We start from the raw sequence: 12,622 nt of genomic DNA, 5'->3' as shown, positions 1-12,622 counted from the left end.
CCCACAACTCTAATTTAAACAAATACAAAGACAATTTTATTGGTCACAATATTTAGAAAGAATAGCTCAGACACAGTGCATATTTTGACCACCTATGTTTACGGATGTTATCGAATGGAGTATACAGTACTACGTTCCGCTACAAACATTCTCTAAGCACTCATGTCAAAATTGAAAGATACTTTAGGTTTACGTTTATAAAGAAGCGATTTGAGACCAAAATATGAGTCTTGCCAAGTAAATACCTAGCTAGCAACCTTGCAGTTTTGCTGAACTCTCATTTAATGCAAGAACAGACTATAGAATTTTTTTATCAGTGGAACTCTGTGGAAATGAAACGAAAATTCTAATAAGGAACCAAATGAAGTGAGCATGATAATGCTGACTTATTTTTCCAAATGAGATCTATAGCTATCTCACACCGCGCTAGAGAAACCGCAGGGGATTTGGGTGTAGAGAGTTTACACAAGTTTACTGAGCTCTCAACTGGGGCGTCGAGCCCAGTTTGTCTGCCGGAGACGAGCAAAGCCCCAGTTTTGTATGAATAATACACAATCAGACCCAGCAGTGGGGGTTTAATCTCCCAGATAAGAGCTACAGCCGAAAGACAGATTCAGCTCATTAGGAGCTAACCACAGACAGTAGGAGACAGAGGGGAGTTGGATTACTGTAAGAGACCGTGCTGGAGACGCAAGTGGCGGAAATCATCTGCAAACATTGTGAATGAGTCTATTGATTTCCAATCTATGTTTGTGATTGTGTTTGTGTGTAAACAGCCGTGGTGAAGAGTCTGCCTAGTAACCTCTGGATCCTGGCGGTCCTGATACCCGTATCGCTGGTGATGGTTGTGGTGGTTATGGCGGTCGCTATCATATGCAGGAGAAACCGAACCGTATTCAAAACCAGCGCGTTTCGCAATTTTCATCCCCGCACCAAGGTAGGCTCTTCCAAATGATGACCTTACAAATAAATCACTGTCTTGTCAAAACTGAATATGTTGCCGGACAAAACTTTTGAAATGGTGGCTTGTTCCTCAAACACTTGATGTTGTCACCACACGCAAGATATGCTGTTAAAACCTTGGAATGGCACATTTCACTTTAACACCCCCAAAATTTCCCTCATATTGTGTCTTCACTGCTTTTCCTGTCCAGACCTCATATCGAAGAGATGGGAGTTATCACCACCAGGTATTTCTAGCTTGTGCATGGTGCTTGGCTGCCTGTTTATAGTCCTCACATCCGTCTTGTTGACTGTGGTTGTGGGAAATCAGTCCGCAGGGGGAAGGGGAAACAGTAGGTTATCCATCCTGCGCGTAATCGATCAACTGTTCAGTAAGATATAGTGCATTAGGGATATCTTTGATCTGAACAGCACAAGTATCTCTTATCTTGTACCTCCATTTGAGATTGCAGGACGATGACTAATTGGAGAATGGGAAGGAATTTAAGTGTTACTGTAATTATGATTTTTTGAGGCGCTTGGATTATGAGGCTTTCAAATAGATCCACACCAAATGCAGGTTAAGAAATTAGGCCACCCCAAGCTGAGCGATACGCCAAGGTTACATATATGCATAATTAGGTGAAGTTTAAATAGATTGCAAGGACTTTTCATCTAAAATGGGATGCATTAAATGACCCAACAGGAAAGAACTATAGGATCTGCTATATGTGTTCATAGATTGTTTTCAAAGAAATGTGTACTTTTAATCAGCAAGGATTCGTTAAATTGATCCAAAATGAGAGTAAAGACAGTAAAGAGTGTATTACAGTTTTCACAAAAATATTAGGCACCACAACTGTTTTCAACACTGATAATAATAAGAAATGTTTCTTAAAGGAGAAGTCCACTTCCAAAACAAAGATTCACATATAATGTACTCACCCCCTTGTCATCCAAGATGTTCATGTCTTTCTTGCTTCAGTCGAAAAGAAGGTGTTTAATGAAAAAAATTCTAGATTTTTTTCTCTATATAGTGGACTTCAATGGAGATCAATGGGTTGAAGGTCTAAACTACAGCTTTAATGCAGCTTCAAAGGGCTCTACACGATCCCAGCTGAGGAATAACGGTCTTGTCTAGCAGAACAATAGTCTTTTTCTAAAAAAAAATTAAAATGTATATACTTTTTAACCACAAATGCTCATCTTCCACTAGCTCTGCAGTGCATGTCTATGACTTCATGTGTCTGTGTACTTGGGTTCAAAAAAGTATGGTAGGGCGAAAAAAAAAAACGTCATTGTTTTAACTGTGCAGTTAATTCTCATGTTGTATTTTTAGAACGTTTTGGAATATTTGTCCTCTCCCCAAATTTGTAACTACCGAAACACAGTAATGTATAATTCAATAAAAAGGGTTATATTGACCTATTAAGATTTAGTTTACATCTTTCCTGTAAATATATTTCTACTTTATTAAAAAGTTTTAAGAGGTAAATCAGTAACAATTAAAACTCTAACTATATTTAAAGTGTGATTTGTGAGATTTGTTGTATTTTGAATCCATTTTTTCTTTGTAAAAGGCAAAAAGTTGATCATACTGATTTCAAACGTAAGAATTCATTAGTTTGAATATAAATTGAATCAAACGCTTTCATAAAATCTTAGCTGATAATTCATAGAAAAATGGTGTTCAGTAGTAATATTCTTTAAAGTTACACAGAGATTTTCAAACTTTTGAACACATTTACCTCAAAATTATGGGCTCTATCTACTCACCATATAGCTATGAGAAAGAGTGCTAAATATTTCCTGATCATAAATGTAGGGGTGTAGTTAAAATCAGTCTCAACCAATGGACTAAATCACTGTTTTGGTAGTAACATAAAAAGCTAATGTGACTATGTAATGCATGAGTTTGAGCTAGTCCAAGACGAGCGTTTCTGGTTAAAAAGTATATTTTTTATTTATATATATTTTTTTAATGATTGTTTTTTTCTAAGACCCTTATTCCTTGGCTGGGATTGTGTAGAGCGCTTTGAAGCTGCATTGAAACTGCAATTTGGACCTTCAACCTGTTGATCTCCTTTGAAGTCCATTATATGGAGAAAAGTCCTGGAATGTTTTCCTCAAAACCCTTAATTTCTTTTCGAATGAAGAAAGACAGACATGAACATCTTGGATGACATAGGGGGGAATTTTTATTCTGGAGTGAGCTAATCTTTTAATTGTGTGTAAAAGAGCAGCTTTGACATTCTGCAAAACTTCTATTTTTGTGCTCCACTGAAGAAAGTTAAGTCTATGAAACGTGAAACTAGTTAAGGTATGAAACGTGAGGGTGAGTAAATGACGACGGTATTTTTTGAGTGAACTATCCCTGTAGTCTAACTGTATTGTTTTTAGTAATGAGGTAAAACAATATGCAAATCAATTGTAATTATGATAATCGTCTCTTTGATCGTACTCCCTCCTAGCCGTGTTCTCTGATCTGAAAACATTCCCTGCTCCGTCCAATTAAGACGTCCTTTCAGGAACATGATTTTGCTTATGCACAGTAATTTGCGGATCAGTGTATAAAGCGTTCCGGTTTCAACCAAGAGCTTCCCATGTTAGCGTGAGGGAATTAGAGGAGGTGTGTGAATGTTCCCTGGATGAGAGTAAAGTCATATAAGGATTCGTCAGGCTCAGACGTGATCAATTGCATGTGTGTGTGCTTGCATGGTTTTTGCTTCAGCCTGTCGATGTGCTTGAACAGTCCTTATGTGTTTCCCCAGCTTGTTTGCACAGTTCACATGCCGTGCGAGACTTACAACCTGAGTTCTATCTATTAAATCAAATTGAACTTGGATTAAACTAAGATTTATATATGGGGTTTGTGGACTGTCTCGACCCGTGTCAGTCAGCGAAAGACTCCGGCTCCTCTCAAATAGATTCGGAAGGAGCGCAAGTGAATTATGCTTCAGCTGAGCATGTGAATTATGTTTGAGTGGGATTTGACCTCATTCAAGGTCAACATCCGATAGCGAACTCAGGAGGATAATATTAGTTAAAATGATTGTAAGTTAAAATGTGTTTTTTTTTTTCCAGAAGTTTACACTTTTACTGTTTCTTTTCGGTGCTGTCAAAATGTTTCAGCTAGTAATGCACAAAAAATCGGTACATATATAATGTAATTTAATTTTCGCTAGTAATGCCCGATTAATCAGTACCTACCATTATTAAAATGTAATATAATTTATTATTAATGATACATATATACGTTTAATATATATATATATATATATATATATATATATATAATATAAGTAAATTATATTTATTTATAATTCACTTATAATTCTGTATGAAGTCATTCATTTATTTAATAATTTCATTTATTAATAGTTTATTAATTTAATAGTTAATTAATTAATAAATAATTTAATTACAATTATTTAATATTTAATTAATATATAAATTATTTGTATTTCTAATTAACAAAAATCTTTATAATAATAAATGATACAAATATATATAAATAATAAATATGGTCATTCATTTCATTTAAATTAATAAATTAATAATTTCATTTAATTAATAAAAAATCTTATAATTAATAAAAATCTTATTATACAAATATAAAATTGTTTTTTAAATATATAAATACGTATATATAATTTCACTTATAAATTCAATTGTCTGTACATATAATTAAAAAGTGTATAAATATTACATAAAAGTAAATGTATACAGACATATAATATATATATAATTAAAATGTAATATAATTTATGAATTAACTTAAAATCAATCATACATAGAATTTATATGATACAAATATCTATCTATCTATATTAAAACTGTATTTTTAAATAATATATATCACAAAAATTTCAATAAAAATAATTAATTAATTCATGTAATAATTTCATTTATAAATTCAATTGTATATGTAATTAACGAAAAAATAATAAATAGTAGGTGTGTGTGTGTGTGTGTATACATATATATTATATATATTAGGTAAATAATAAATATAAAGTAATTAATTTAAATTTGTATATATAATTAATAAAAAAATCATTATAATAATATAAATTATACAAATATATAATTGTTTTTTAAATATATAAATATGTATATGCATAATTTCACTCATAAAATAAATTGTTTGTACGTATAATTAACAAGAAATGTATAAATGTTACATAAGAGTAAAATATATATATATATATATATATACATGTATAATTAAAATGTAATGTAATTTATTAAGTAACTTAAAATTACTTAAAATCAATCATACATAGAATTTATATGTAATATAAATTATACAAATATCTATCTATATATATCTATCTATCTATCCATCTATCCTTCTATCTATCTATCTGTCTATCTATATATATAAAGAATACATTTTTAAAACATTCTTAAAATGAAATATGCATTTTCATACTATGCATTAAAATATTATAATTCCATTGTAGCATTTATAATGATTAATTCATTTTTTTTTCTTATTGCTTTTTATTTTAAATTTATTACAAAAATGTATACAATTTTAATATTGGTTATTTATTATTTATCAGGCAGTACATGAAAATAATTAATTGTTGCGCCAGCCAGAATTTTAACGTTGTACTTTCATCATAATTATTTTAGCGATTCTGCTTGATGACACACAAGGTGCACAAATGATAACCTCACTAATAAATCTTGTAGATGTGACAACAGCGCAACCTTTCATGAATCATTAATCGAATTAATCACACATTTTCCCCATTTACATGATAACAGCAATGCCCTGTGACACATTTTTAAGATCCAACAGGCAGCCTGCCTCCACGCGCCCAGTTCTGCAGAAGATTGATCCATAATTCATTAAAACGAGGGGCTCCATAGCTCTTCTATATTAAATATCCCATAGCAACTTGATGCATCGTATGCGGGCTCCATGAAATATACTTAGACTCAAAGTACCTTCAGCTCATGAATAAATTAGAATGGCCGGCATTCCTTTGCTGATTGAAATAAAATGCCCAGTGCCGCATTGTGTAACTCTTACTTTCTTCTCTCCCCATCCAATCACGCCGCATCATTTCCTGTCCAGCCCGTGCAGGGTTTCGACTACGCCAAGCAGCACATGGGCCAGACAGGCGAGGAGGCTCTCACTGTCACCAAGGAGACACTTGTCCTCTCCCTCCCGGTACGGGACGCCCCTCTTACACAAGACAGGGTGGCGGCGTTACAAGATGGTACGGCCTCAAAAAGACCCCAGTCGACAGAGATGCATCTCAGGTGAGTGCTTTTATTATAGAACAAAGGAAGTATGTGAATATTCTTAGGTGTTCCAAATGGAATAAGCTAGTATGATAGTATATCGCTCAACTCTCTATAGAACGCTAAAGCCTTTAAAGCCAGAGCATCATGAATGTTTTAAAAGCCATCCAGCCCGACGTGACCACACAGTTCTATTTCAGTTGCATTTCTTATCTTCTTCCGCTGAAGAATCAAGTGCACCTCAAGTATGACGTATAATTACCATTGAGCGGATTGAGCTCTTGACTTCCAGACGCAGCTGAGACATTGAGAACCGTGGAGGGAAGAACAAAGTACACGGTGTGCTTAAGAACAAAGGCATTTGTTCCCTTGACATATTTTCAGAATTGAAATCAAGAAAGACGAATGTGGTACACAAATATCACCAATGCCTGGCACACAATGTATGATGTATATCTACAGTGGATAAGTAATTGTGCAAGGTCAAAAGACCTTTTTAGTCATCTAATGCTCACAGTCAGTCTTTAATAATGCTAATGTAAATCTTTAGCAAATCAATATTTTTTTCAAGAAACATCTTTTGTATGGAAGCTTGTTTCCGCCACTAAATAAAAAAATTAAACGTTATTGCGACTTTTTGTCTCACAATTTGGACATTTTTCTCAGAATTGCGAGTTACAAAGTCAGAATTACGAAAAATAAAGTCACAAGTCCAATTTTGAGGGGAACAAAAGACTGATATGTTCTAAGAATTGCAAGTTTATATCTCACAGTTCTGACTTAATAACTCAAAAAAGATCACAGTTACCTTTTTAAATTTTTTTTTATTTAGTGGTGAAAATGGGCTTCCATACATACGAAAAGTTTTTGTAAAAAAAATAAATAAATAAAAAAAAAAAAATAAATTAATTAAAAATACAGAAAAAGTATTACTGAAATTAGCGTAATGACATGCTTGGGTTATAACATTACAAAAAAAAATTATGTAATGTTATATTTTGGTCATATTTTAGTTTTGCATGTTTGTAAAAAATGAATGAATGAATGAATTATGTATTGTTATATTTTGGTCATATTTCAATTTTGCATGTTTGTTAAAAAACTTATTAATTAAAAAAAAATACAAACTATTATTGAAATTAGCATAATAACATGCTTGGGTTTATATTTCAATTTTACATTATACATATATATATATATATATATATATATATATATATATATATATTTTATTACAGAAAATAGCATAATGACGTGTTTGGGTTTATATTTCAGTCATATTTCAATTTTACATGTTTGTTAAAAAATATTATTATTATTATTTTTTTTTAATACAGACAAAATATTACTGAAATTAGCATAATGGCATGCTTGGGTTTATATTTCAGTTGTATTTTAATTTTGTATGTTTGTTTAAAAATAATTATTAATTTTAGAAAATACAACCTATTACTGAAATTAGCATAATGACATGCTATATTTCAGTCATATTTCAATTATGCATGTTTGTTAAAAAATTATATATTTTTTTTAAAACACAAAATATTACTTAAATTAGCATAATAACATTTTGGGATTATATTTCGGTCATATTTCAATTTTGCATGTTTAATTAACTAATGAATGGATTAATTATATAATGTTATATTTTGGTCATATTTCAGTTTTGCATGTTTGTTAAAAAAATAATGAATGAATTTAAAAAATACAGACAAAAAGAATTACTGAAATAAGCTTAATGACGGATTTATATTACAGTCATATTTTAAATTTTGCATGTTTGTTAAAGAAATTATTAATTTTAAAAAATACAAACAAATATTACTGAAATTATCTTGAAACATGCTTGGGTTTATATTCCAGTCATATTTCAGTTTTTTATATTTGTTTAAAAAAAAACAAAAAGACAGACAAAGTATTACTAAAAATACTGCATAATAATGTGCTTGGCTTTATATTTTGGTCATTTTTAAATTTTGCATGTCAAAAATAGCGTTATGTCACACAAATGGCCAGTCAGTGCTCTTTATTTGGGACCAAAGTCATAACTAATATGTATATTCCATATATTAATTAATGAAATTAGCTTAATGATGTGTTTGAGTTTATATTTGGTCTTATATTTTAATTTTGCATGCTTGTTAAAAAATTGTTAATTAATTAATTTTAAAAAGCACAAACAAAGTTTTACTGAAATTAATATAATGACATGCTTGGGTTTATATTCTGGTCATAATTAATTTTTTGCCTGTTTGTTAAAAAACAACAAAAAAAAAAAAAAAAAAAATAAAAACAAGTATTACTGAAATTAGCATAATAATGTGCTTGGGTTTATATTTCAGTCATATTAAAATTTTGCATGTCAATAATGGTGTTATGTAACACAAACGGCCAGTCAGCGCTCTTTTTTTGGAACCAAAGTCATTAATAATATGTATATTGCATATATTCAGACTATTATGTGTCTTATCAAACAAAAAACGTAAAGGACACATCAAATTATACAGTGTTCAATGGATTTAAAGCACTTCATTCATCAGATAAATTTTTTAGCTTGTTATTCTTTGTCTCCATCGCTTCAGAGAAATGTCTTTCTTTCTTCACGGCGAGCGAAACCTCCCAAGGTCCTTTTCTGATCCCGCATAAAAATGCAAATGAAAAATGGTAGGAAATTTATCAGTGCTCAGCTCGAACGTCGCAAAAGCAGCCCTTCAAGGTCATTAAAACTCACCACCCCTCATCTCCCACATCTCCACGTTACTTAACTGCTCTCTGCGGACCGTGGGATCGTAAATGTGCCTTTGCGTCGTACGTGGGACAATGCGACAAAGCAAAAAGCACTGATCCTTGAAATGGTTGCAGTTTGGCTTAGCGTTCCTCTCCCTCTCATTGTTTCTCCTTCTCTCACTCTTTCTCTATTAGGATCTGCGCTTATTAGTTGGAATACAAATGTATTCTGCCGTTTGTTATCTCTCCGGAGTGGCTCGATTAAAAGGAAATGAGCCTGCGGAGAGCAGGGCCAGGGAAATAATTATTTTGAAAAGTAAATGCGGTAAATACGCAAGCATTTAAACCTGGCAGAGACAGACAGAGACGCATGCAGAGAAGCAAAATACACTCACAGCTACAGAATCATGTATGATTCAGTGTGCCCATAGGCAGCTCGCTTCTGCCTGACTGTGTCAGACCTAGAAGACATGTGCGTGTGTTAGTGCGGCGGTGGAGAGTCCAGCGGGGCTGGGTGTTATGTGCATGGCAGATTGTTGGCACGCATGCCTGAGAGATTAGCAGATTTAATGTAATATTCATATTTTGTTGACTGTGCCTTATTACCTTCTTCTTAGAGTTTCGGTTGAAGCTTTTATTTTGATGTGAAAATGAAATAGGCTTTGTTTCTGCAATTGTAGGTAATTGCTTTTATGGTTCCTTGAGCTTTATGGATGTTATAATCTAAAATTAAAGTATAAAATCAATGTAGAACCCCATGTTAAGCTCAGTTAATTTTTAGTTTTCCTGAGTAAAGCATATTTTTTGACAAAATGGTGGAATAATTATGATTTCATATACGAGTACATATATGAATATGTATCATATTATTGTAAAAAAAAACATTGGTTTGCATTTTATATAATTTGTACAGTTATTTAAGAAAATATAATTATTTAAATTACAATTTTAAAAGTAATTTACAATATATTTATCTATCGGCCTATCAATCTGTCTATGCACCAAATGCAAAAGGGGGTTTTCAAGCATCAAAACAATAAAAGTTTAATACAGGTTATTTTTTTTTCTCTGTACGTTAAATTGTTTCCTATTTAACTAAAAAAATTCAAAAAATTTTGTTCTGAGCAAAAAAAAAAAAAAAAAAAAAAGAGAGAGACTATTATACATTTTCCCCATGATTTACAGAAGACTTACAGAAGATATGCTCTTGTCAGGCATATTTAGAAAAAAAAATTATTATTATTAAAAAATTCATTAGATAACATTAAAAACTATTTAGCAATCCCAGTTCAGCCTCCAAATACTAATTAATTGTGCATTAATTGGGCGACGTGATTGCAAACATGTGATATTCGTCTCAGTCGTGTTTAAAAATTTCAACTTGAGTGGGAAAATTACATGACGCGTTGTCGCACAAATCCGACAAATCCGGTTTGACGTCCGGTTGTCTAAAAAAATGGAGGAGAGCAAGCTCCAATATTTTTAATTCATGCAAATCATGTGAAAAATGTCCCGGAAAACATCCCAGAAGTAACACGGTGCGAACATTCAAAAAACATCCCGCGAGTAACACAATGCAATTTTTTTTAAAAACATCCCGTGAGTAATCTACAGCAAGTAGCATGATCGAATATTCTAAAAACATCCAGTGAGTAATCTACAGCAAGTAATGCAATGCGAATATTCTAAAACCACTCTGTGAGTTATCTAGCGCAAATATTCTAAAAACTCCCCACGAGTAATCTATAGTGATGCAACGCGAATATTCTAAAAACATCCGTAAGTAATCTACAGCGAGTAATGTGATGCGAATATTCTAAAAAAAACGGTGAGTAATCAACAGCGAGTAACGCAATGCAGATATTCTAAAAACATCTTGCGAGTAATCTTAAGTAATGCTATGTGAATATTCTAAAAACATCCCATGAGTAATATTCTAAAAATATCTTGTGAGTAATCTACAGCGAGTAGCGCGATGCAAATATTCTAAAAATGCGCCACAAGTAATCTAGAGTGCGCAACATGATGCGAATATTCTAAAAAAATACTGTGAATAATCTACAGAGAGTAATACGGTGCAAATATTCTAAAAACATCCCATGAGTAATCTACAGTGAGTAACACAATGTGAATATCCTAAAAACATCCTGCGAGTAACCTACAGCAAGTAACACGGTACGAATATTCGAAAAACATCCCATGAGTAATCTACAGTGAATATCGTGTTGCGAATATTCTAAAAATGACCCACATGTAATCTAGAGCGAGTAACATGATGCGAATATTCTAAAAACATCCCGTGAGTAATTCAGAATGAGTAACATGAGGTAAATATTCTAAAAACATCACACGAGTAATCTAGAGTGAGTAATGCTATGTGAATATATTCGCTTTGCATTTGGTGTGCACACACCATTAGTTATATGCCATAAGCAAATCTTCTGTAAATTTCCTTTGTCCTAGCAAGCCAATGTTAATGTGATATGCTTGCCAACATTCCTTCCAGTAGTGATGTGTTAGAAGTCTCGCCGGCACATGATGTGCATTCTGATATGTGGTCTGTGGCTCATTGTGCTTGTTGTTCCTGAGCAGGATTCGTCCTGCTGTTGAACATTCGTTTAAACGGCACAAAACATGATGAGTGGATGCTCACCCTACGGTGATGTCTGCTAAATGACACCACTGCAATTTAACGCAGGTTAACAGAGGCCAGAGGGCCCTGCAAGGCAACTGTTAACCCTGCATCATACTGCATGCAGCAAACTAACCATTGCCTCTGTTGCCATGGCTACCCGCAGCAGGTTGCCAAGCGAGGACGGCTCTGTTTCGAGCAACGAATCTGGGAAGCTGAACACGGGCAGAAGCTCCACAGCTCGGAGATCAACGGCACAGAAAGCACCCAAAGAAGAGCAGCACACGAGAAATGGTGAGAAAGACAGATAAAAGGACCAACACAATGCACATTCCTTAGGTCCATAACCCATTTATGTAACCCATGATTACATTCAAGAATGCTGGATTTAGTTAATCTGTATCTTTATATGTGTTTGGATATTTGACGAAATATTATTATTATTATTATTGTTATAAGCTTAAAATATATATTTTTATTCTTTCTATTTATAAAATAGTACACATTTGTACAATTACAAAGTATTAAAAGTATTAAAAATTATTATTAAAAAATTATATAAATATTTGTAAACATTATAAATTATTTACTCTCACTTTTGATCAATTTAATGCATCTTTGCTTGATAAACGTATTAATTTCTGAAAAAAATTCTAAAAAATCCCTCAAACTTTTTAAAATTATTATGTATATCATTTCTTTAAAAAAATGTTTGTGCTTTTGCATGTGTATATATATATATATATATATATATATAATACATATAACATATGTAACATTCTTTGATTATAAGAATATTAAATATTTAAAAAACAGCATTTAGTTGAAATTTAAATATTTGTAAACATGATAAATTGTTTACTGTCACTTTTAAACAATTTAATGCATCCTTGCTGAATAAACATATTAATTTCTTTAAAAAAAAATCCTACTGACCCCAAACAAACATTTTACAAAATAAATTATATATAATATATATATATATATATAAATATTTTCTTTTGTAAAATGTTTGTGCTTTTGCAATATTTATTATATTATATTATATTATATTATATTATA

General features: G+C 31.9%; 1 protein-coding gene across 4 annotated transcripts in view; it reads left to right on the top strand.

Annotated features, from left to right (window-relative positions):
- kiaa1549la (KIAA1549-like a) overlaps nt 1-12,622 on the top strand; it is a 66,777-nt gene that overhangs the window by 39,729 nt on the left and 14,426 nt on the right. For 2 of the 4 annotated variants that reach the window (XM_051099788.1, XM_051099791.1), the window contains 4 exons: nt 777-937; nt 1,155-1,190; nt 6,032-6,219; nt 11,727-11,854. In XM_051099788.1, coding sequence (XP_050955745.1) covers nt 777-937; nt 1,155-1,190; nt 6,032-6,219; nt 11,727-11,854 — 513 coding nt within the window. The remainder of the gene's footprint in view (nt 1-776; nt 938-1,154; nt 1,191-6,031; nt 6,220-11,726; nt 11,855-12,622) is intronic. The other 2 variants (XM_051099789.1, XM_051099790.1) reach the window with 2 other exon arrangements.

The sequence above is a fragment of the Labeo rohita genome, chromosome 25, assembly GCF_022985175.1.
Source record: "Labeo rohita strain BAU-BD-2019 chromosome 25, IGBB_LRoh.1.0, whole genome shotgun sequence".
NCBI lineage: Eukaryota > Metazoa > Chordata > Actinopteri > Cypriniformes > Cyprinidae > Labeo > Labeo rohita.
The sequence above is the reverse complement of the archived record's forward strand: the minus strand, read 5'-3'. Positions and strand labels throughout refer to the sequence as shown.